The 27,387-nt window shown below is 46.2% G+C and overlaps 1 protein-coding gene across 1 annotated transcript in view; it reads right to left on the bottom strand.

Moving 5' to 3' along the window:
• Positions 1-27,387, bottom strand: part of LOC139569900 (dedicator of cytokinesis protein 1-like) — a gene marked incomplete at its 3' end in the record, with an annotated part of 159,581 nt that overhangs the window by 69,898 nt on the left and 62,296 nt on the right. The window contains exons 3-4 of the mRNA XM_071391225.1: positions 12,635-12,713; positions 9,620-9,720 (exon numbers count right to left, since the gene is read on the bottom strand). Coding sequence (XP_071247326.1) covers positions 9,620-9,720; positions 12,635-12,713 — 180 coding nt within the window. The remainder of the gene's footprint in view (positions 1-9,619; positions 9,721-12,634; positions 12,714-27,387) is intronic.

Below are 27,387 nucleotides of genomic sequence, written 5' to 3'. Positions count from 1 at the left end.
TGGTAATCCCCCTGGTCTGTTCTTCTATCCATCCAGAATGGTAATCCCCCTGGTCTCTCCCTCTATCCATCCAGAATGGTAATCCCCCTGGTCTCTCCCTCTATCCATCCAGAATGGGAATCCCCCTGGTCTGTTCCTCTATCCATCCAGAATGGTAATCCCCCTGGTCTGTTCCTCTATCCATCCAGAATGGTAATCCACCCTGGTCTCTCCCTCTATCCATCCAGAATGGTAATCCACCCTGGTCTCTCCCTCTATCCATCCAGAATGGTAATCCACCCTGGTCTCTCCCTCTATCCATCCAGAATGGTAATCCACCCTGGTCTCTCCCTCTATCCATCCAGAATGGTAATCCACCCTGGTCTCTCCCTCTATCCATCCAGAATGGTAATCCCCCTGGTCTCTCCCTCTATCCATCCAGAATGGTAATCCCCCTGGTCTCTTCCTCTATCCATCCAGAATGGTAATCCACCCTGGTCTCTCCCTCTATCCATCCAGAATGGTAATCCACCCTGGTCTCTTCCTCTATCCATCCAGAATGGTAATCCCCCTGGTCTGTTCCTCTATCCATCCAGAATGGTAATCCCCCTGGTCTCTTCCTCTATCCATCCAGAATGGTAATCCCCCTGGTCTCTCCCTCTATCCATCCAGAATGGTAATCCCCCTGGTCTCTCCCTCTATCCATCCAGAATGGTAATCCCCCTGGTCTCTCCCTCTATCCATCCAGAATGGTAATCCCCCTGGTCTCTCCCTCTATCCATCCAGAATGGTAATCCCCCTGGTCTGTTCCTCTATCCATCCAGAATGGTAATCCACCCTGGTCTCTCCCTCTATCCATCCAGAATGGTAATCCCCCTGGTCTGTTCCTCTATCCATCCAGAATGGTAATCCCCCTGGTCTGTTCCTCTATCCATCCAGAATGGTAATCCCCCTGGTCTCTCCCTCTATCCATCCAGAATGGTAATCCCCCTGGTCTCTCCCTCTATCCATCCAGAATGGTAATCCACCCTGGTCTGTCCCTCTATCCATCCAGAATGGTAATCCCCCTGGTCTCTTCCTCTATCCATCCAGAATGGTAATCCACCTGGTCTCTTCCTCTATCTATCCAGAATGGTAATCCCCCTGGTCTGTTCCTCTATCCATCCAGAATGGTAATCCCCCTGGTCTCTCCCTCTATCCATCCAGAATGGTAATCCCCCTGGTCTGTTCCTCTATCCATCCAGAATGGTAATCCCCCTGGTCTGTTCCTCTATCCATCCAGAATGGTAATCCCCCTGGTCTCTCCCTCTATCCATCCAGAATGGTAATCCCCCTGGTCTGTTCCTCTATCCATCCAGAATGGTAATCCCCCTGGTCTCTTCCTCTATCCATCCAGAATGGTAATCCACCCTGGTCTCTCCCTCTCTCCATCCAGAATGGTAATCCCCCTGGTCTGTTCCTCTATCCATCCAGAATGGTAATCCCCCTGGTCTCTCCCTCTATCCATCCAGAATGGTAATCCCCCTGGTCTCTCCCTCTATCCATCCAGAATGGTAATCCACCCTGGTCTCTCCCTCTATCCATCCAGAATGGTAATCCCCCTGGTCTCTCCCTCTATCCATCCAGAATGGTAATCCACCCTGGTCTCGTCCTCTATCCATCCAGAATGGTAATCCACCCTGGTCTCTCCCTCTCTCCATCCAGAATGGTAATCCCCCTGGTCTGTTCCTCTATCCATCCAGAATGGTAATCCCCCTGGTCTCTCCCTCTATCCATCCAGAATGGTAATCCCCCTGGTCTCTCCCTCTATCCATCCAGAATGGTAATCCACCCTGGTCTCTCCCTCTATCCATCCAGAATGGTAATCCCCCTGGTCTCTCCCTCTATCCATCCAGAATGGTAATCCACCCTGGTCTCGTCCTCTATCCATCCAGAATGGTAATCCCCCTGGTCTGTTCCTCTATCCATCCAGAATGGTAATCCCCCTGGTCTCTCCCTCTATCCATCCAGAATGGTAATCCCCCTGGTCTCTCCCTCTATCCATCCAGAATGGTAATCCCCCCTGGTCTCTCCCTCTATCCATCCAGAATGGTAATCCACCCTGGTCTCTCCCTCTATCCATCCAGAATGGTAATCCCCCTGGTCTGTTCCTCTATCCATCCAGAATGGTAATCCCCCTGGTCTCTCCCTCTATCCATCCAGAATGGTAATCCCCCTGGTCTCTCCCTCTATCCATCCAGAATGGTAATCCCCCTGGTCTCTTCCTCTATCCATCCAGAAAGGTAATCCACCCTGGTCTCTCCCTCTATCCATCCAGAATGGTAATCCCCCTGGTCTGTTCCTCTATCCATCCAGAATGGTAATCCCCCTGGTCTGTTCCTCTATCCATCCAGAATGGTAATCCCCCTGGTCTGTTCCTCTATCCATCCAGAATGGTAATCCCCCTGGTCTGTTCCTCTATCCATCCAGAATGGTAATCCCCCTGGTCTGTTCCTCTATCTATCCAGAATGGTAATCCCCCTGGTCTGTTCCTCTATCCATCCAGAATGGTAATCCCCCTGGTCTGTTCCTCTATCCATCCAGAATGGTAATCCCCTTGGTCTGTTCCTCTATCCATCCAGAATGGTAATCCCCCTGGTCTGTTCCTCTATCCATCCAGAATGGTAATCCACCCTGGTCTCTCCCTCTATCCATCCAGAATGGTAATCCCCCTGGTCTGTTCCTCTATCCATCCAGAATGGTAATCCCCCTGGTCTGTTCCTCTATCCATCCAGAATGGTAATCCCCCTGGTCTCTCCCTCTATCCATCCAGAATGGTAATCCCCCTGGTCTCTCCCTCTATCCATCCAGAATGGTAATCCCCCTGGTCTGTTCCTCTATCCATCCAGAATGGTAATCCCCCTGGTCTCTCCCTCTATCCATCCAGAATGGTAATCCCCCTGGTCTCTCCCTCTATCCATCCAGAATGGTAATCCCCCTGGTCTCTCCCTCTATCCATCCAGAATGGTAATCCACCCTGGTCTCTCCCTCTATCCATCCAGAATGGTAATCCACCCTGGTCTCTCCCTCTATCCATCCAGAATGGTAATCCACCCTGGTCTCTTCCTCTATCCATCCAGAATGGTAATCCCCCTGGTCTCTCTCTCTATCCATCCATAATGGTAATCCCCCTGGTCTGTTCCTCTATCCATCCAGAATGGTAATCCACCCTGGTCTCTTCCTCTATCCATCCAGAATGGTAATCCCCCTGGTCTCTCCCTCTATCCATCCAGAATGGTATTCCCCTTGTCTCTCCCTCTATCCATCCAGAATGGTAATCCCCCTGGTCTCTCCCTCTATCCATCCATAATGGTAATCCCCCTTGTCTGTTCCTCTATCCATCCAGAATGGTAATCCCCCTGGTCTGTTCCTCTATCCATCCAGAATGGTAATCCCCCTGGTCTCATCCTCTATCCTTCCAGAATGGTAATCCCCCTGGTCTGTTCCTCTATCCATCCAGAATGGTAATCCCCCTGGTCTGTTCCTCTATCCATCCAGAATGGTAATCCCCCTGGTCTCTCCCTCTATCCATCCAGAATGGTAATCCACCCTGGTCTCTTCCTCTATCCATCCAGAATGGTAATCCCGCTGGTCTCTCCCTCTATCCATCCAGAATGGTAATCCCCCTGGTCTCTCCCTCTATCCATCCAGCATGGTAATCCCCCTGGTCTGTTCCTCTATCCATCCAGAATGGTAATCCCCCTGGTCTGTTCCGCTATCCATCCAGAATGGTAATCCACCCTGGTCTGTTCCTCTATCCATCCAGAATGGTAATCCCCCTGGTCTCTCCCTCTATCCATCCAGAATGGTAATCCCCCTGGTCTGTTCCTCTATCCATCCAGAATGGTAATCCACCCTGGTCTCTCCCTCTATCCATCCAGAATGGTAATCCCCCTGGTCTCTCCCTCTATCCATCCAGAATGGTAATCCCCCTGGTCTGTTCCTCTATCCATCCAGAATGGTAATCCCCCTGGTCTCTCCCTCTATCCATCCAGAATGGTAATCCCCCTGGTCTCTCCCTCTATCCATCCAGAATGGTAATCCCCCTGGTCTGTTCCTCTATCCATCCAGAATGGTAATCCCCCTGGTCTGTTCCTCTATCCATCCAGAATGGTAATCCACCCTGGTCTCTCCCTCTATCCATCCAGAATGGTATGAGAGAGAGAGAGAGAGAGAGAGAGAGAGAGAGAGAGAGAGACAGAGACAGAGACAGAGACAGAGACAGAGACAGAGACAGAGACAGACAGACAGACAGACAGAGAGAGAGAGAGAGAGAGAGAGAGAGAGAGAGAGAGAGAGAGAGAGAGAGAGAGAGAGAGAGACAGAGAGAGAGAGAGAGAGAGAGAGAGAAAGAGAGACAGAGCGAGAGAGAGAGAGAGAAACAGGACTCTCCAGTAGATGAAGAGAGACTCACCTTTTTGGTGCAGAAATATTTAACACACCAGGCTACATGACATATTTCTGTTGTCTGACTATAAACTCCATCTGCTGATGAAATACTTATTGAGATATAGTGTAGAATAGATAACGGATAGAAATGAAACTCTTCCAACTTGCAGTTTGGAGAAATGTGATTATTAGTGAGTTGTAGAAGATATTTCATACGGCCTAAATGAGTTCCCTACTGTAGGAACACTGACTTAACTGTTTGAGTCGTCAGTCACCCACAGTCACTAAATGAGTTCCCTACTGTAGGAACACTGAGTATTTGAGTCGTCAGTCACCCACAGTCACTAAATGAGTTCCCTACTGTAGGAACACTGACTATTTCAGTCGTCAGTCACCCACAGTCACTAAATGAGTTCCCTACTGTAGGAACACTGACTATTTCAGTCGTCAGTCACCCACAGTCACTAAATGAGTTCCCTACTGTAGGAACACTGACTATTTCAGTCGTCAGTCACCCACAGTCACTAAATGAGTTCCCTACTGTAGGAACACTGACTATTTCAGTCGTCAGTCACCCACAGTCACTAAATGAGTTCCCTACTGTAGGAACACTGACTATTTCAGTCGTCAGTCACCCACAGTCACTAAATGAGTTCCCTACTGTAGGAACACTGACTATTTCAGTCGGCAGTCACCCACAGTCACTAAATGAGTTCCCTACTGTAGGAACACTGACTATTTCAGTCGGCAGTCACCCACAGTCACTAAATGAGTTCCCTACTGTAGGAACACTGACTGTTTGAGTCGCCAGTCACCCACAGTCACTAAATGAGTTCCCTACTGTAGGAACACTGACTTAACTATTTGAGTCTTCAGTCACCCACAGTTTGCCAAACACAGTCACTAAATGAGACACGAAACTGTAATCTCAGGCACACCTCAATATCAGGCGTGGGATGAAATATATATTGTCTCTGAAAAGGTTGTGGATGACATAACCAATAGGTTAGAGACAAACCTTATGTTGAGATCCTGGGCGTTAGATTTACATTTGAGTCATTTAACAGACGCTCCTCTGCAGAGAGATTTACATAGTGAACTCCTCTTAATGTAGAGAGGCAATACAATCACATACGAGTCATAGTCAAATCACACTATAGGATGGAGATTACAGAGAGACTCCTCAGTGTAACTAGATTACAGAGAGACTCCTCAGTGAAACTAGATTACAGAGAGACTCCTCAGTGAAACTAGATTACAGAGAGACTCCTCAGTGAAACTAGATTACAGAGAGACTCCTCAGTGAAACTAGATTACAGAGAGACTCCTCAGTGTAAATAGATTACAGAGAGACTCCTCAGTGAAACTAGATTACAGAGAGACTCCTCAGTGTAACTAGATTACAGAGAGACTCCTCAGTGAAACTAGATTACAGAGAGACTCCTCAGTGAAACTAGATTACAGAGAGACTCCTCAGTGAAACTAGATTACAGAGAGACTCCTGTGTGTGACGGGGTAATGTACTACTGTCCTCTGGGGAGTGTGTGACGGGGGTAATGTACTACTGTCCTCTGGGGAGTGTGTGACGGGGGTAATGTACTACTGTCCTCTGGGGAGTGTGTGACTGGGGTAATGTACTGTCCTCTGGGGAGTGTGTGACGGGGGTAATGTACTACTGTCCTCTGGGGAGTGTGTGACGGGGGTAATGTACTACTGTCCTCTGGGGAGTGTGTGACGGGGGTAATGTACTACTGTCTTCTGGGGAGTGTGTGACGGTGGTAATGTACTGTCCTCTGGGGAGTGTGTGACGGGGGTAATGTACTACTGTCCTCTGGGGAGTGTGTGACGGGGGTAATGTACTGTTCTCTGGGGAGTGTGTGACGGGGGTAATGTACTACTGTCCTCTGGGGAGTGTGTGACGGGGGTAATGTACTACTGTCCTCTGGGGAGTGTGTGACGGGGGTAATGTACCACTGTCCTCTGGGGAGTGTGTGACGGGGGTAATGTACTACTGTCCTCTGGGGAGTGTGTGACGGGATAATGTACTACTGTCCTCTGGGGAGTGTGTGACGGGGGTAATGTACTACTGTCCTCTGGGGAGTGTGTGACGGGGGTAATGTACTACTGTCCTCTGGGGAGTGTGTGACGGGGGTAATGTACTACTGTCCTCTGGGGAGTGTGTGACGGGGGTAATGTACTACTGTCCTCTGGGGAGTGTGTGACTGGGGTAATGTACTACTGTCCTCTGGGGAGTGTGTGACGGTGGTAATGTACTACTGTCCTCTGGGGAGTGTGTGACGGGGGTAATGTACTACTGTCCTCTGGGGAGTGTGTGACGGGGGTAATGTACTACTGTCCTCTGGGGAGTGTGTGACGGTGGTAATGTACTGTTCTCTGGGGAGTGTGTGACGGGGTAATGTACTGTCCTCTGGGGAGTGTGTGACGGGGGTAATGTACTACTGTCCTCTGGGGAGTGTGTGACGGGGGTAATGTACTACTGTCCTCTGGGGAGTGTGTGACGGGGGAATGTACTACTGTCCTCTGGGGAGTGTGTGACGGGGTAATGTACTGTCCTCTGGGGAGTGTGTGACGGGGGTAATGTACTGTCCTCTGGGGAGTGTGTGACGGGGGTAATGTACTGTCCTCTGGGGAGTGTGTGACGGGGTAATGTACTGTCCTCTGGGGAGTGTGTGACGGGGTAATGTACTACTGTCCCCTGGGGAGTGTGTGACGGGGTAATGTACTACTGTCCTCTGGGGAGTGTGTGACGGGGGTAATGTACTGTTCTCTGGAGAGTGTGTGACGGGGGTAATGTACTACTGTCCTCTGGGGAGTGTGTGATGGGGGTAATGTACTACTGTTCTCTGGGGAGTGTGTGACGGGGGTAATGTACTACTGTCCTCTGGGGAGTGTGTGACGGGGGTAATGTACTACTGTCCTCTGGGGAGTGTGTGACGGGGGTAATGTACTACTGTCCTCTGGGGAGTGTGTGACGGGGGTAATGTACTACTGTCCTCTGGGGAGTGTGTGACTGGGGTAATGTACTACTGTCCTCTGGGGAGTGTGTGACGGGGGTAATGTACTGTCCTCTGGGGAGTGTGTGACGGGGGTAATGTACTGTCCTCTGGGGAGTGTGTGACGGGGTAATGTACTACTGTCCTCTGGGGAGTGTGTGACGGGGTAATGTACTACTGTCCTCTGGGGAGTGTGTGACGGGGTAATGTACTACTGTCCTCTGGGGAGTGTGTGACGGGGGTAATGTACTGTTCTCTGGGGAGTGTGTGACGGGGTAATGTACTACTGTCCTCTGGGGAGTGTGTGACGGGGTAATGTACTACTGTCCTCTGGGGAGTGTGTGATGGGGGTAATGTACTACTGTCCTCTGGGGAGTTTGTGACGGGGGTAATGTACTACTGTCCTCTGGGGAGTGTGTGATGGGGGTAATGTACTGTCCTCTGGGGAGTGTGTGATGGGGGTAATGTACTACTGTCCTCTGGGGAGTTTGTGACGGGGGTAATGGACTACTGTCCTCTGGGGAGTGTGTGATGGGGGTAATGTACTACTGTCCTCTGGGGAGTGTGTGACGGGGGTAATGTACTGTTCTCTGGGGAGTGTGTGACGGGGTAATGTACTACTGTCCTCTGGGGAGTGTGTGACGGGGTAATGTACTACTGTCCTCTGGGGAGTGTGTGATGGGGGTAATGTACTACTGTCCTCTGGGGAGTTTGTGACGGGGGTAATGTACTACTGTCCTCTGGGGAGTGTGTGATGGGGGTAATGTACTGTCCTCTGGGGAGTGTGTGATGGGGGTAATGTACTACTGTCCTCTGGGGAGTTTGTGACGGGGGTAATGTACTACTGTCCTCTGGGGAGTGTGTGATGGGGGTAATGTACTACTGTCCTCTGGGGAGTGTGTGACGGGGGTAATGTACTACTGTCCTCTGGGGAGTGTGTGACGGGGGTAATGTACTACTGTCCTCTGGGGAGTGTGTGACGGGGGTAATGTACTGTTCTCTGGGGAGTTTGTGACGGGGGTAATGTACTACTGTCCTCTGGGGAGTGTGTGACGGGGGTAATGTACTACTGTCCTCTGGGGAGTGTGTGGCGGGGGTAATGTACTACTGTCCTCTGGGGAGTGTGTGACGGGGGTAATGTACTACTGTCCTCTGGGGAGTGTGTGACGGGGGTAATGTACTACTGTCCTCTGGGGAGTGTGTGACGGGGTAATGTACTACTGTCCTCTGGGGAGTGTGTGACTGGGGTAATGTACTACTGTCCTCTGGGGAGTGTGTGATGGGGGTAATGTACTACTGTTCTCTGGAGAGTGTGTGACGGGGGTAATGTACTGTCCTCTGGGGAGTGTGTGACGGGGGTAATGTACTGTCCTCTGGGGAGTGTGTGACGGGGTAATGTACTACTGTCCTCTGGGGAGTGTGTGACGGGGTAATGTACTACTGTCCTCTGGGGAGTGTGTGACGGGGGTGATGTACTGTTCTCTGGGGAGTGTGTGACGGGGGTAATGTACTACTGTCCTCTGGGGAGTGTGTGATGGGGGTAATGTACTACTGTTCTCTGGGGAGTGTGTGACGGGGGTAATGTACTACTGTCCTCTGGGGAGTGTGTGACGGGGGTAATGTACTACTGTCCTCTGGGGAGTGTGTGACGGGGGTAATGTACTACTGTCCTCTGGGGAGTGTGTGATGGGGGTAATGTACTACTGTCCTCTGGGGAGTGTGTGACGGGGGTAATGTACTACTGTCCTCTGGGGAGTGTGTGACGGGGGTAATGTACTACTGTCCTCTGGGGAGTGTGTGACGGTGGTAATGTACTACTGTCCTCTGGGGAGTGTGTGACGGGGGTAATGTACTACTGTCCTCTGGGGAGTGTGTGACGGGGGTAATGTACTACTGTCCTCTGGGGAGTGTGTGACGGGGGTAATGTACTACTGTCCTCTGGGGAGTGTGTGACGGGGTAATGTACTACTGTCCTCTGGGGAGTGTGTGACGGGGGTAATGTACTACTGTCCTCTGGGGAGTGTGTGACGGGGGTAATGTACTACTGTCCTCTGGGGAGTGTGTGACGGGGGTAATGTACTACTGTCCTCTGGGGAGTGTGTGACGGGGGTAATGTACTACTGTCCTCTGGGGAGTGTGTGACGGGGTAATGTACTACTGTCCTCTGGGGAGTGTGTGACGGGGGTAATGTAACTCACTTCTGGAAGATCTTGGATCGTTTGTCGCTGGAGAAGTTCTCAAGCTGCAAGGACTCCTGGGTAAGATACGCCACGGCAAGGTGGAAGTAGTTGTTCCACAGCTGAGAGGAGAGAGGAGAGGAGAGAGGAGAGAGGGAGGAGAGGAGAGAGGAGAGAAGGAAGAGGGAGGAGAGAGGAGAGAGGAGAGGAGAGAAGGGAGGAGAGAGGAGAAAAGGGAGGAGAGAAAAGAGAAGGGAGCGATAGGGAGGAAAGAGGTGAGAAGGGAGGAGAGAAAAAGAAGGGAGCGATAGGGAGGAAAGAGGTGAGAAGGGAGGAGAGAGGAGAGAAGGGAGGAGAGAGGTGAGAAGGGAGGAGAGAGGTGAGAAGGGAGGAGAGAGGAGAGAAGGGAGGAGAGAGGAGAGAAGGGAGGAGAGAGGAGAGAAGGGAGGAGAGAGGTGAGAAGGGAGGAGAGAGGTGAGAAGGGAGGAGAGAGGAGAGAAGGGAGGAGAGAGGAGAGAAGGGAGGAGAGAGGAGAGAAGGGAGGAGAGAGGTGAGAAGGGAGGAGAGAGGTGAGAAGGGAGGAGAGAGGAGAGAAGGGAGGAGAGAGAGCGAGAGGTCAACAGGTTGTCACAGCAATAACAATCTCTTCCTGAAGATACCTATAACCAATCAGACCATTCTATACTAGACTCCGCCCTTCCCTTCCTTCAGCAGAAACCCAAAGGCACCAACACACAGACTACAACATGACTTAAGATTCAGAGACGCATATTCACTCTATTAAGAGATGGTGTAGCCGGACAAATGATCCATGTGCCCTTTAGTTGTTGATGAAGATATTTAAAGGAACAGAATTTAGCAGATCGTTCCAGTGTTATTAGGAGACACGTGAACTTTGTCATAATGAAGACATGCCCTGAAGGCTTTAAAAAGCTGCCGAGACCCTCGTCTGCAGTTAAATAGTTACCAGCGTTAAAATTATTCCATATGTGACAGATTTGAAATGTAGGAAAAAGGAGCATCGATGCCTTGAAGAGACGAGATAAAATATTCCCGAAATGGCTTTTTAAATCACAGCTCATTATACAGTAATTTAAGCGTACCGCTGTCAAAACGTTTTTTATGCTAATTTCGTTTTAGTGCTGTAGAGTTCAACCCCTTTTGTTAAGAGAATTCAAATGACCATGGGAGTCCCAAATGGCACCCTATTCTCTATTCAGTGCACTACTTCGGACCAGAGCCCTAGTCAAAAGTAGTGCACTACATAGGGGGATAAGTTGTCATTTGGGACACAACCCCATACTATTACAGAGCCTTCAGAAAGGATTCCTACCCCTGGACTTAATCCACATGTTGTTACAGTCTGACTTCAACACGGATTAAATGGATGTCTTTTCTCACCCATCTACACACAATACCCCACATACCCCACAATACCCCACAATACCCCACATACCCCACAATGACAAGCGAAAATTTTAGTCATGTGCCCTTCAGGGTGACTAAACAGAAATTGAAATATTTGTGAATTTGGGTCACACACGATTTACTAAGATCTCTATAAAGCCAGTTTCCCTCCCTTGATACTCTGCCTGAAACAGAATCTTGAACGCTGGGATTTACTTTCTCTTTCCTTGAGCGGAATAATTAACACTGTTAAAATTAATTTATTACATGAGTTTTTATACTTATTTCAAATCATTCCTATCTTTATGAGAAAATATATTTTTTTCTCCATAGATAAACTGATATCTGCTTTTATCTGGATCAAGAAAAACCCTTAGATACGTAGGAGCCTAGAGGCTACCTGGCCTGCATATAAATGTGCTCAGTTGGGGATCGACGAGTGTGCAAAGCTGTCATCGAGGCAAAGGGTGTCTACTTTAAATAATCTTAAATATGAAATATATTTTAATTTGCGTAACACTTTTTTGGTTAATACATGATTCCATATGTGTTATTTCATAGTTGTGATGTCTTCACTATTATTCCACAATGTAGAAAATAGTAAAAATAAAGAAAAACCCTTGAGTTTTGAGTTGGTGTGTCCAAACTTTGACTGTTACTGTTTATATCCTTTTTTTATCCTAATATTTTCTATTTGCAGGCTGCAATGTTTTTATTTGTTGGCTTTATGTAGGCTATTTTAACATATTTGGCAATGGCAATAGAAGTTACTTTTTAGGTTTGTATCATTTTCATTTAGATTTGGATAGAATTGAGATTAACCACATGGTAATGATTTTGAGATATGAAGACGATATTATAAATTCATGTGAAATGTTTCACGAAAATGTGCAAATGAAAACCATAACTGGCAGGCAGATTGGTAGAAATGCTAAGTTAAATTGACATTCCACATGAGAAATGTAGCCGACTCCTCGTGTAGCCTATTACCGGCCACTTCAGGAGAGTAATGGCAGAATCTGCGAAAGCCAGCAGGAGCCGGAGGAGAATAGTTGGGTCAGGTTAAGGTTGTTTTATTCTGGTTATCTAGATCTCTGGCTCCCTCTTGAGGCATTTGCCTAATTTAATCAAACCGTAAGCTTAAAGCATCAGACAAGCTCAATACATATAGCTGATTTTATTAAAACACATTGGGTGTGACTATATATGGAAAAATACACATTTAAAACATTTTAGCAATTGATTGGTCGAAAGAACAGACAACTTTGGGGTGACCAAGATTTTTAGGGGTTGGGGACAGCCCTAAAATAACCGTACATTTTACAGTTCATTAACAGTATTCAACCAGTGTTTTCGATGAAAGAGCTTGCTCCGCTAAGTGTCAGCAATAAATAATATTGAAGGCAATCAAGTCACGGTTCTGAACCGTCTTTATTGATTTCACTGTTCAACCAGTCTCGTTAAGCTCTCCTAAAGCAGTGCAAGACTCGTGAAAGAAAACTCTACATAAACATACATTTGATATTAGATTGATATAATTCAACCAGTCTTCAGGTCTGGCAGATTAGCCTGATGGAGTAACAGTATTTATTTTTAACAAACTGAGGCTTTAAAGAGTGGTGAGCTTACCTGAAGCTCAAAGTTGGTCTGATCCAGGAACTTCTTGTTTAACACGGCTGCATACTGATTAATGGCCCTCAGGAACACTCTGAAATAGATCGGAGAGACATCTGGTTTAGATCCATACTGATTAATGGCCCTCAGGAACACTCTGAAAGAGATCAGAGAGACATCTGGTTTAGATCCATACTGATTAATGGCCCTCAGGAACACTCTGAAATAGATCAGAGACATCTGGTTTAGATCCATACTGATTAATGGCCCTCAGGAACACTCTGAAATAGATCAGAGACATCTGGTTTAGATCCATACTGATTAATGGCCCTAAGGAACACTCTGAAATAGATCAGAGACATCTGGTTTAGATCCATACTGATTAATGGCCCTCAGGAACACTCTGAAATAGATCAGAGACATCTGGTTTAGATCCATACTGATTAATGGCCCTCAGGAACACTCTGAAAGAGATCAGAGAGACATCTGGTTTAGATCCATACTGATTAATGGCCCTCAGGAACACTCTGAAAGAGATGAGACATCTGGTTTAGATCCATACTGATTAATGGCCCTCAGGAACACTCTGAAATAGATCAGAGACATCTGGTTCAGATCCATACCGTTTAATGGCCCTAAGGAACACTCTGAAATAGATCAGAGACATCTGGTTTAGATCCATACTGATTAATGGCCCTCAGGAACACTCTGAAAGAGATGAGACATCTGGTTTAGATCCATACTGATTAACGTCCCTCGGGAACACTCTGGAAGAGATCAGAGAGACATCTGGTTTAGATCCATACTGATTAACGTCCCTCAGGAACACTCTGGAAGAGATCAGAGAGACATCTGGTTCAGATCCGGTCCCTGTATTAATGAGATAAGCGGTTGTTTAGAATGAGGTGTTTAGAAGGCATTTCACCTATTGTCCTATAAAGGAGAGGGTTTGACAGTCAGTACTACTTGATGTTACTGTTAGATGTGTATTCCTCATTGAAAACCATAAACATGCTCTTGATCTTGATAAGCCTAGACTATATTCTAAAGGTTTATATCTTGATAAGTCTAGGAAATATTCTTAAGCTTTGATATTCAAAAGGCTGTCACATGCGCCGAATACAACAAGTGTAGTAGAACTTACAGTGAAATGCTTACTTACGAGCACTTAACCAACAATGCAGTTAAAAAAAATACAGATAAGAATAAGAGATAAATGTAACAAGTAATTAAAGAGCAGCAGTGAAAATATCAGTAGAGAGACTATATACAGGGGGCTAACGGTACAAAGTCAATGTACGGGGGCACCGGTTAGTCGAGGTAATTGAGGTAATATCTACATGTAGGTATAGTTATTAAAGTGAATATGCATAGATGATAACAACAGAGAGTAGCACTGGTGTAAAAGAGAGGGGGGGGGGGGGGGGGGCAAAGCAATACTCTGGGTAGCCATTTGATTAGATGTTCAGGAGTCTTATGGCTTGGGGGGGTAGAAGCTGTTTAGAAGCCTCTTGGACCTAGACTTGGCACTCCGGTACCACTTGCCGTGCGGTAGCAGAGAGAACAGTCTATGACTTTAACCCTATGAGCATCAGCTCATATACTGGCTATAAAACCTGAGTAAAGGAAAAGCCTGTACTTACAATACACAAACACTCAGACAGCAGGAGAACATTACCAAGAACACAAATGGCACTGGTCCTATTAGGACTGGGAGAAATGGGAGTCTCAAACACTGTCCCACTAGGCTATATCACCACCTCGTTACTATGTTCCACCCCCATCCTACACATCATTACTATGTTCCACCCTACATATCACCACCTCATTACTATGTTCCACCTCCACCCTACATATCACCACCTCATTACTATGTTCCACCCTACATATCACCATATCATTACTATGTTCCACCCTACATATCACCACCTCATTACTATGTTCCACCCTACATATCACCACCTCATTACTATGTTCCATCCTACATATCACCACCTCATTACTATGTTCCACCTCCACCCTACATATCACCACCTCATTACTATGTTCCACCCTACATATCACCACCTCATTACTATGTTCCACCCTACATATCACCACCTCATTACTATGTTCCACCCTACATATCACCACCTCATTACTATGTTCCACCCTACATATCACCACCTCATTACTATGTTCCACCCTACATATCACCACCTCATTACTATGTTCCACCCCCACCCTACATATCACCACCTCATTACTATGTTCCACCCTACATATCACCATCTCATTACTATGTTCCACCCTACATATCACCATATCATTACTATGTTCCACCCTACATATCACCACATCATTACTATGTTCCACCCTACATATCACCACCTCATTACTATGTTCCACCCTACATATCACCACCTCATTACTATGTTCCACCCTACATATCACCACCTCATTACTATGTTCCACCCTACATATCACCACCTCATTACTATGTTCCACCCTACATATCACCACCTCATTACTATGTTCCACCTCCACCCTACATATCACCATATCATTACTATGTTCCACCCTACATATCACCACCTCATTACTATGTTCCACCCTACATATCACCACCTCATTACTATGTTCCACCCTACATATCACCACCTCATTACTATGTTCCATCCTACATATCACCACCTCATTACTATGTTCCACCTCCACCCTACATATCACCACCTCATTACTATGTTCCACCCTACATATCACCACATCATTACTATGTTCCACCCTACATATCACCACCTAATTACTATGTTCCACCTCCACCCTACATATCACCATATCATTACTATGTTCCACCCTACATATCACCACCTCATTACTATGTTCCACCCTACATATCACCACCTCATTACTATGTTCCACCCTACATATCACCACCTCATTACTATGTTCCATCCTACATATCACCACCTCATTACTATGTTCCACCTCCACCCTACATATCACCACCTCATTACTATGTTCCACCCTACATATCACCACCTCATTACTATGTTCCACCCTACATATCACCACCTCATTACTATGTTCCACCCTACATATCACCACCTCATTACTATGTTCCACCCTACATATCACCACCTCATTACTATGTTCCACCCTACATATCACCACCTCATTACTATGTTCCACCCCCACCCTACATATCACCACCTCATTACTATGTTCCACCCTACATATCACCATCTCATTACTATGTTCCACCCTACATATCACCATATCATTACTATGTTCCACCCTACATATCACCACATCATTACTATGTTCCACCCTACATATCACCACCTCATTACTATGTTCCACCCTACATATCACCACCTCATTACTATGTTCCACCCTACATATCACCACCTCATTACTATGTTCCACCCTACATATCACCACCTCATTACTATGTTCCACCCTACATATCACCACCTCATTACTATGTTCCACCCTACATATCACCACCTCATTACTATGTTCCACCCTACATATCACCACATCATTACTATGTTCCACCCTACATATCACCACCTCATTACTATGTTCCACCCTACATATCACCACCTCATTACTATGTTCCACCCCCATCCTACATATCACCACCTCATTACTATGTTCCACCCTACATATCACCATATCATTACTATGTTCCACCCTACATATCACCACCTCATTACTATATTCCACCCTACATATCACCACCTCATTACTATGTTCCACCCCCATCCTACATATCACCACCTCATTACTATGTTCCACCCTACATATCACCATATCATTACTATGTTCCACCCTACATATCACCACCTCATTACTATGTTCCACCCTACATATCACCACCTCATTACTATGTTCCACCCCCATCCTACATATCACCACCTCATTACTATGTTCCACCCTACATATCACCATATCATTACTATGTTCCACCCTACATATCACCACCTCATTACTATGTTCCACCCCCATCCTACATATCACCACCTCATTACTATGTTCCACCCTACATATCACCACCTCATTACTATGTTCCACCCCCATCCTACATATCACCACCTCATTACTATGTTCCACCCTACATATCACCATATCATTACTATGTTCCACCCTACATATCACCACCTCATTACTATGTTCCACCCCCATCCTACATATCACCACCTCATTACTATATTCCACCCTACATATCACCACCTCATTACTATATTCCACCCTACATATCACCACCTCATTACTATGTTCCACCCTACATATCACCACCTCATTACTATGTTCCACCCTACATATCACCACCTCATTACTATGTTCCACCCCCATCCTACATATCACCACCTCATTACTATGTTCCACCCTACATATCACCATATCATTACTATGTTCCACCCTACATATCACCACCTCATTACTATATTCCACCCTACATATCACCACCTCATTACTATGTTCCACCCTACATATCACCACCTCATTACTATGTTCCACCCTACATATCACCACATAATTACTATGTTCCACCCTACATATCACCATATCATTACTATGTTCCACCCTACATATCACCATATCATTACTATGTTCCACCCTACAGTATATCAGGATATGTGTTCAGCCTATAGGCTACTACCTGCTACAGTACAGATTGGGTCTGTTTGATCTCCCACCAAACGTGTCCGTTTTCTAGAATGTTGTCTATTTTAACAGGTTCAATCAAAAGGATTAGTGTGTTGGATGTAAGGGATTCATATTTCAGTTCGACCTGTGAATTACAAATCACCAGTACAAAATACAGAGAGAGTACAAATGCCCCAGATGAATTAAGTGATGACAAGTGGTATCCCTTTAATCTCAGGTAATGGGTTGTTTTTCTGTTTCTCTCCTTCTGCGTAAAACACAAATCTCTAGCGGCATGACCTGTCGACCCGCTGTGAGACAGACAGATAATGGGAATGAACTGTCATCAGGGCTCACAGAAGACCTGGTTCACAAAGGTCAAGCCAGTGGGGGGAAGGGGGGGGGGGGGGGGGGTAGATAACCACTGAGAATACCGTGTGTGTGTGTTGTCAGAGAACACCAGTCTGGATCAAACTGTGCGCAAGTGATTGAGAGAGACTGTGTTCACTCACATACTGTAATACAACGCACATCCAGGAAGTAGGCTAGAGAACACAGAATAAAGACGTTTTCAGATCTCTTTGATGATGCCGCGTTTGACCTTCAATGTGAATTTGCGTAACCTCAGCATATTAAAAAAAAGGGGCGGGGCGCCGTTGCCCACTGATCAGCCAAATGTTCATTATAGATTGTCATGACAACAGAAACATCTGAACAGGCCCACGGGCCGCCGGCAGTGTCACTTATTTATTTTTGTCACCATTTTTGTTGTTGTGTGCACCAATTTTGACCAGCCTACCCAACTAAAAGATGATTCCGGCCCATCTGGCATTTGCCAGAATTGCCAGATGGCCAATCTGGATTTTCCCATACGGTTTTAGGAGTATAACTGTGTGTTGATCCACCTCAGGGAACACTGGTTCTTCCTCTAAACGTTTTGAGCTTTATGCCTCGACGGTTTGTGGTAGATGGTGGCAGATTGTGGGAAATTACGTCATTCTGGAAACAATGGCTGACGCTTAAATAACTATGTCATAGAATTCTGAGGCACCCAGCAAGCTGTTCTGCAGTACGCCACAAGGAAGAATAACTGTAGTACAGTAGCCAATCAGAAATAAAGCTGAAAAAAGGTTGGATAATAACTTTGAGGCTCGTCTTAGATTTCCTCCACTATTCTGTACAATCAGTCTTACTCTATATCCAGCGGCGATGTTGTCAGTAACGTTTGACAAAGTCAGACAATCTTTCATAATTCAACGAGGGAGTGATCCAAGATCCTAGTGTTCACATTCACATGCGGCTGAGGGTGTCCTCAAATGTACAGTGTAATCTAGACTTCAGTTCAACACTGCCTGAGAGAAGCTAGGTTAGATCAGTCTCCCTCTCCCAGCCCCTCAGGGTGAGAGCCTCGGGAATCTAACCTGAGAGAAGCTAGGTTAGCTCTGTCTCCCAGCCCCTCAGGGTGAGAGCCCCGGGTATCTAACCTGAGAGAAGCTAGGTTAGCTCCCTCTCCCAGCCCCTCAGGGTGAGAGCCTCGGGTATCTAACCTGAGAGAAGCTAGGTTAGCTCCGTCTCCCTCTCCCAGCCCCTCAGGGTGAGAGCCCCGGGTATCTAACCTGAGAGAAGCTAGGTTAGCTCCGTCTCCCAGCCCCTCAGGGTGAGAGCCCCAGGTATCTAACCTGAGAGAAGCTAGGTTAGCTCCGTCTCCCAGCCCCTCAGGGTGAGAGCCCCGGGTATCTAACCTGAGAGAAGCTAGGTTAGCTCCGTCTCCGTCTCCCAGCCCCTCAGGGTGAGAGCCCCAGGTATCTAACCTGAGAGAAGCTAGGTTAGCTCCGTCTCCCAGCCCCTCAGGGTGAGAGCCTCGGGTATCTAACCTGAGAGAAGCTAGGTTAGCTCCCTCTCCCAGCCCCTCAGGGTGAGAGCCTCGGGTATCTAACCTGAGAGAAGCTAGGTTAGCTCCGTCTCCCAGCCCCTCAGGGTGAGAGCCTCGGGTATCTAACCTGAGAGAAGCTAGGTTAGCTCCCTCTCCCAGCCCCTCAGGGTGAGAACCTCGGGTATCTAACCTGAGAGAAGCTAGGTTAGCTCCCTCTCCCAGCCCCTCAGGGTGAGAGCCTCGGGTTAGCTTCGTCTCCCTCTCCCTCAATAACCCGATGGTCACTCTGATAGAGCTCTAGAGTTTCTCTTTGGAGAAGGGAGAAACTTCAAGCAGGACAACCATCTCTGCAGCGTTCCAACAATCAAATAAAGGACTCTCAGACCATGAGAAACAAAATTCTATGGTCTGATGAAAAATAGTTATCCAGGGCTAACCTGAGTGTTATCCAGGGCTAACCTGAGTGTTATCCAGGGCTAACCTGAGTGTTATCCAGGGCTAACCTGAGTGTTTTCCAGGGCTAACCTGAGTGTTTTCCAGGGCTAACCTGAGTGTTATCCAAAGCTAACCTGAATGTTATCCAGGGCTAACCTGAACGTTATCCAGGGCTAACCTGAATGTTATCCAGGGCTAACCTGAATGTTATCCAGGGCTAACCTGAATGTTATCCAGGGCTAACCTGAACGTTATCCAGGGCTAACCTGAATGTTATCCAGGGCTAACCTGAATGTTATCCAGGGCTAACCTGAACCTCGGTGGTGGAGACTCCTGTAACACCCCCAAACCCCCATGTCTCTATCTTTACCCTCGGTGGTGGAGACTCCTGTAACATCCCCATCCCCCCCGTCTCTATCTTTACCCTCGGTGGTGGAGACTCCTGTAACACCCCCAAACCCCCCGTCTCTATCTTTACCCTCGGTGGTGGAGACTCCTGTAACATCCCCATCCCCCCCGTCTCTATCTTTACCCTCGGTGGTGGAGACTCCTGAAACACCCCCCCCCCCCGTCTCTATCTTTACCCTCGGTGGTGGAGACTCCTGTAACACCCCCATCCCCCCCGTCTCTATCTTTACCCTCGGTGGTGGAGACTCCTGTAACATCCCACCCCCCCCTTCTCTATCTTTACCCTCGGTGGTGGAGACTCCTGAAACACCCCCCCCCCCCTTCTCTATCTTTACCCTCGGTGGTGGAGACTCCTGTAACATCCCCCCCCCCCCCCTTCTCTATCTTTACCCTCGGTGGTGGAGACTCCTGAAACACCCCCCCCCCCCCGTCTCTATCTTTACCCTCGGTGGTGGAGACTCCTGTAACACCCCCCCCCCCCCGTCTCTATCTTTACCCTCGGTGGTGGAGACTCCTGTAACACCCCCATCCCCCCCGTCTCTATCTTTAACCTCGGTGGTGGAGACTCCTGTAACACCCCCATCCCCCCCTTCTCTATCTTTACCCTCGGTGGTGGAGACTCCTGAAACACCCCCATCCCCCCCTGTCTCTATCTTTACCCTCGGTGGTGGAGACTCCTGTAACACCCCCATCCCCCCCTGTCTCTATCTTTACCCTCGGTGGTGGAGACTCCTGTAACACCCCCATCCCCCCCGTCTCTATCTTTAACCTCGGTGGTGGAGACTCCTGTAACACCCCCATCCCCCCCTGTCTCTATCTTTACCCTCGGTGGTGGAGACTCCTGAAACCCCCCCCCCCCCCCCCCTCTATCTTTACCCTCGGTGGTGGAGACTCCTGAAACACCCCCTCTATCACTCATCCTGCAGCAGCCCGTGAACACATTACTAAAGCCCAGTCTGAGCTGAGCTGGGTCTCCCTCTCTCCTCTTCCCTACTCCACACCTCACTCAATTTTCTGCAGCTGTGAACATGCCAATATAGATGATAGGCTCAGCGCCAGCCGGGGGTAAATGGTAAAGTACGTTTCCATCCGTTGCACCTGTCCGCTGAGAAATATCACTGCTTTATATTGGATGTGTACCTGGATGGATGCCCACAGCAGTCCCCTGGACTGGCCAGGTCAACTAGACGGTGCAGTTTACACTTAGTCAGCATGTCCAAATCAAATCACACTTTATTCTTTTGAGATGTTCACTGCACTGGTGAGAGGAGCGATCCCAAGTATTCATGTCATTGTAGCCGGGTATAAACGGTATAATGACATGATTACTTGTGAGCTCTCCTCTCAACAGTGCAGGGGGAAATATCTACATCATAATAATAATAACAATAAGGCAAAAAAAAATAAAAAGAGCTGTTCATGTTTAGTTTTTGTGATGTCATCATGACCCCGGGGTTAATGTTGTGATGTCATCATGACCCCGATGTTAATGGTCAGCTGTTGTGATGTCATCATGACCCTGATGTTAATGTTGTGATGTCATCATGACCCCGATGTTAATGTTGTGATGTCATCATGACCCCGATGTTAATGTTGTGATGTCATCATGACCTCGATGTTAATGTTGTGATGTCATCATGACCCCGATGTTAATGTTGTGATGTCATCATGACCCCGATGTTAATGTTGTGATGTCATCATGACCCCGATGTTAATGTTGTGATGTCATCATGACCCCGATGTTAATGTTGTGATGTCATCATGACCCCGATGTTAATGTTGTGATGTCATCATGACCCCGATGTTAATGTTGTGATGTCATCATGACCCTGATGTTAATGTTGTGATGTCATCATGACCCCGATGTTAATGTTGTGATGTCATCATGACCCCCGATGTTAATGTTGTGATGTCATCATGACCCTGCTGTTAACCTTTACGGGATTGGAGTCCCTAAACTGTGTTGTTGCTCAATATGCAATAATGTGACTAGAAAACACTGCAGACTACAGAGAGAAACAGTCTCTCTGCAGTAGGTCTATAATAATGACTGAATACAACACTGCAGACTACAGAGAGAGAGAGACAGTCTCTCTGCAGTAGGTCTATAATAATGACTGAATACAACACTGCAGACTACAGAGAGAGAGAGACAGTCTCTCTGCAGTAGGTCTATAATAATGACTGAATACCACACTGCAGACTACAGAGAGAGACAGTCTCTCTGCAGTAGGTCTATAATAATGACTGAATACAACACTGCAGACTACAGAGAGAAACAGTCTCTCTGCAGTAGGTCTATAATAATGACTGAATACAACAATGTAGACTACAGAGAGAGAGAGAAACAGTCTCTCTGCAGTAGGTCTATAATAATGACTAGAAAACACTGCAGACTACAGAGAGAAACAGTCTCTCTGCAGTAGGTCTATAATAATGACTGAATACAACAATGTAGACTACAGAGAGAGAGAGAGAAACAGTCTCTCTGCAGTAGGTCTATAATAATGACTAGAAAACACTGCAGACTACAGAGAGAAACAGTCTCTCTGCAGTAGGTCTATAATAATGACTGACTACAACACTGCAGACTACAGAGAGAGACAGTCTCTCTGCAGTAGGTCTATAATAATGACTAAATACAACACTGCAGACTACAGAGAGAGACAATCTCTCTGCAGTAGGTCTATAATAATGACTGACTACAACACTGCAGACTACAGAGAGAGACAGTCTCTCTGCAGTAGGTCTATAATAATGACTGAATAAAACACTGCAGACTACAGAGAGAAACAGTCTCTCTGCAGTAGGTCTATAATAATGACTAAATACAACACTGCAGACTACAGAGATAGACAGTCTCTCTGCAGTAGGTCTATAATAATGACTGACTACAACACTGCAGACTACAGAGAGAGACAGTCTCTCTGCAGTAGGTCTATAATAATGACTGAATAAAACACTGCAGACTACAGAGAGAGAGAGAGTCTCTCTGCAGTAGGTCTATAATAATGACTGAATAAAACACTGCAGACTACAGAGAGAGAGACAGTCTCTCTGCAGTAGGTCTATAATAATGACTGAATACAACACTGCAGACTACAGAGAGAGAGACAGTCTCTCTGCAGTAGGTCTATAATAATGACTGAAAAAAACACTGCAGACTACAGAGAGAGAGACAGTCTCTCTGCAGTAGGTCTATAATAATGACTGAATACAACACTGCAGACTACAGAGAGAGAAACAGTCTCTCTGCAGTAGGTCTATAATAATGACTGAATAAAACACTGCAGACTACAGAGAGAGAGACAGTCTCTCTGCAGTAGGTCTATAATAATGACTGAATACAACACTGCAGACTACAGAGATAGAGAGACAGTCTCTCTGCAGTAGGTCTATAATAATGACTGAATACAACACTGCAGACTACAGAGAGAGACAGTCTCTCTGCAGTAGGTCTATAATAATGACTGAATAAAACACTGCAGACTACAGAGATAGAGAGACAGTCTCTCTGCAGTAGGTCTATAATAATGACTGAATAAAACACTGCAGACTACAGAGAGAAACAGTCTCTCTGCAGTAGGTCTATAATAATGACTGACTACAACACTGCATACTACAGAGAGAAACAGTCTCTCTGCAGTAGGTCTATAATAATGACTGAATACACCACTGCAGACTACAGAGAGAAACAGTCTCTCTGCAGTAGGTCTATAATAATGACTGAATACAACACTGCAGACTACAGAGAGACAGTCTCTCTGCAGTAGGTCTATAATAATGACTGAATACAACACTGCAGACTACAGAGAGAGACAGTCTCTCTGCAGTAGGCCTATAATAATGACTGAATACAACACAGCAGACTACAGAGAGAGACAGTCTCTCTGCAGTAGGTCTATAATAATGACTGAATACAACACAGCAGACTACAGAGAGAGAGTCTCTCTGCAGTAGGTCTATAATAATAACTGAATACAACACTGCAAACTACAGATAGAGACAGTCTCTCTGCAGTAGGTCTATAATAATAACTGAATACAACACTGCAGACTACAGAGAGAGAGAGACAGTCTCTCTGCTGTAGGTCTATAATAATGACTGACTACAACACTGCAGACTACAGAGAGAGACAGTCTCTCTGCAGTAGGTCTATAATAATGACTGAATAAAACACTGCAGACTACAGAGAGAGACAGTCTCTCTGCAGTAGGTCTATAATAATGACTGAATACAACACTGCAGACTACAGAGAGAGGCAGTCTCTCTGCAGTAGGTCTATAATAATGACTAAATACAACACTGCAGACTACAGAGATAGACAGTCTCTCTGCAGTAGGTCTATAATAATGACTGACTACAACACTGCAGACTACAGAGAGAGACAGTCTCTCTGCAGTAGGTCTATAATAATGACTGAATAAAACACTGCAGACTACAGAGAGAGAGAGAGTCTCTCTGCAGTAGGTCTCTAATAATGACTGAATAAAACACTGCAGACTACAGAGAGAGAGACAGTCTCTCTGCAGTAGGTCTATAATAATGACTGAATACAACACTGCAGACTACAGAGAGAGAGACAGTCTCTCTGCAGTAGGTCTATAATAATGACTGAATAAAACACTGCAGACTACAGAGAGAGAGAGACAGTCTCTCTGCAGTAGGTCTATAATAATGACTGAATACAACACTGCAGACTACAGAGAGAGAAACAGTCTCTCTGCAGTAGGTCTATAATAATGACTGAATAAAACACTGCAGACTACAGAGAGAGAGACAGTCTCTCTGCAGTAGGTCTATAATAATGACTGAATACAACACTGCAGACTACAGAGATAGAGAGACAGTCTCTCTGCAGTAGGTCTATAATAATGACTGAATACAACACTGCAGACTACAGAGAGAGACAGTCTCTCTGCAGTAGGTCTATAATAATGACTGAATAAAACACTGCAGACTACAGAGATAGAGAGACAGTCTCTCTGCAGTAGGTCTATAATAATGACTGAATAAAACACTGCAGACTACAGAGAGAAACAGTCTCTCTGCAGTAGGTCTATAATAATGACTGACTACAACACTGCATACTACAGAGAGAAACAGTCTCTCTGCAGTAGGTCTATAATAATGACTGAATACACCACTGCAGACTACAGAGAGAGAGACAGTCTCTCTGCAGTAGGTCTATAATAATAACTGAATATAACACTGCAGACTACAGAGAGAAACAGTCTCTCTGCAGTAGGTCTATAATAATGACTGAATACAACACTGCAGACTACAGAGAGAAACAGTCTCTCTGCAGTAGGTCTATAATAATGACTGAATACAACACTGCAGACTACAGAGAGACAGTCTCTCTGCAGTAGGTCTATAATAATGACTGAATACAACACTGCAGACTACAGAGAGAGACAGTCTCTCTGCAGTAGGTCTATAATAATGACTGAATACAACACAGCAGACTACAGAGAGAGACAGTCTCTCTGCAGTAGGTCTATAATAATGACTGAATACAACACAGCAGACTACAGAGAGAGAGTCTCTCTGCAGTAGGTCTATAATAATAACTGAATACAACACTGCAAACTACAGATAGAGACAGTCTCTCTGCAGTAGGTCTATAATAATAACTGAATACAACACTGCAGACTACAGAGAGAGACAGTCTCTCTGCAGTAGGTCTATAATAATGACTGAATACAACACAGCAGACTACAGAGAGAGACAGTCTCTCTGCAGTAGGTCTATAATAATGACTGAATACAACACTGCAGACTACAGAGAGAGCCAGTCTCTCTGCAGTAGGTCTATAATAATGACTTAATACAACACAGCAGACTACAGAGAGAAACAGTCTCTCTGCAGTAGGTCTATAATAATGATTGAATACAACACAGCAGACTACAGAGAGAGAGACAGTCTCTCTGCAGTAGGTCTATAATAATGACTGACTACAACACTGCAGACTACAGAGAGAGACAGTCTCTCTGCAGTAGGTCTATAATAATGACTGAATAAAACACTGCAGACTACAGAGAGAGACAGTCTCTCTGCAGTAGGTCTATAATAATGACTGAATACAACACTGCAGACTACAGAGAGAGACAGTCTCTCTGCAGTAGGTCTATAATAATGACTGAATAAAACACTGCAGACTACAGAGATAGAGAGACAGTCTCTCTGCAGTAGGTCTATAATAATGACTGAATAAAACACTGCAGACTACAGAGAGAGACAGTCTCTCTGCAGTAGGTCTATAATAATGACTGAATAAAACACTGCAGACTACAGAGAGAGACAGTCTCTCTGCAGTAGGTCTATAATAATGACTGACTACACCACTGCAGACTACATAGAGAAACAGTCTCTCTGCAGTAGGTCTATAATAATGACTGAATACACCACTGCAGACTACAGAGAGAGAGGCAGTCTCTCTGCAGTAGGTCTATAATAATGAATTAATAAAACACTGCAGACTACAGAGAGAAACAGTCTCTCTGCAGTAGGTCTATAATAATGACTGACTACAACACAGCAGACTACAGAGAGAGACAGTCTCTCTGCAGTAGGTCTATAATAATGACTGAATACAACACTGCAGACTACAGAGAGAAACAGTCTCTCTGCAGTAGGTCTATAATAATGACTGAATACACCACTGCAGACTACATAGAGAGAGAGAGACAGTCTCTCTGCAGTAGGTCTATAAGTGGAATAATTAGTAAATAATGGAGCCATATGGAGTCCAGTCATTTATCATTCATTCGTACAGAAAGACATACCGTTCCACTGCTTGCTTGATAAACCATTAAAGAAATGTAATAAAACACTGTAAACATTGTTTATCCAGCAAAGACCCCTCCATCACAATAACCGTCTCCTTATGCAGTAAATGATCCTATCATTTCCAGGAGAAGACCTACTTATATTGTCTTGGAATGACTAACGAGAATACAATAGCGCACACACACGCACACGCACACGCACACACAGTTAAGGGATATATGTATCTAGCTTCAATGCCCTCTCCAGCTTGCATTATTAAACATGCTGAGGGGAAGCAGCTCTGATCCTCTGCTGCATTCCTACACCTGTTAAGGGGAAGCACCTCTGATGGCTTCCTACACCTGTCAAGGGGAAGCAGCTCTGCTGGCTTCCTACAGCTGGTCAAGGGGAAGCAGCGCTGCTGGCTTCCTACATCTGTTAAGGGGAAGAAGCTCTGCTGGCTTCCTACATCTGTCAAGGGGAAGCAGCTCTGCTGGCTTCCTACACCTGTCAAGGGGAAGCAGCTCTGCTAGCTTCCTTCATCTGTCAAGGGGAAGCAACATCTGCTGCTCTGCTGGCTTCCTACACCTGTCAAGGGGAAGCAGCTCTGCTGGCTTCCTACATCTGTCAAGGGGAAGCAGCTCTG

This window comes from Salvelinus alpinus, chromosome 3, assembly GCF_045679555.1.
Source record: "Salvelinus alpinus chromosome 3, SLU_Salpinus.1, whole genome shotgun sequence".
Taxonomy (NCBI): domain Eukaryota; kingdom Metazoa; phylum Chordata; class Actinopteri; order Salmoniformes; family Salmonidae; genus Salvelinus; species Salvelinus alpinus.
The sequence above is the reverse complement of the archived record's forward strand: the minus strand, read 5'-3'. Positions and strand labels throughout refer to the sequence as shown.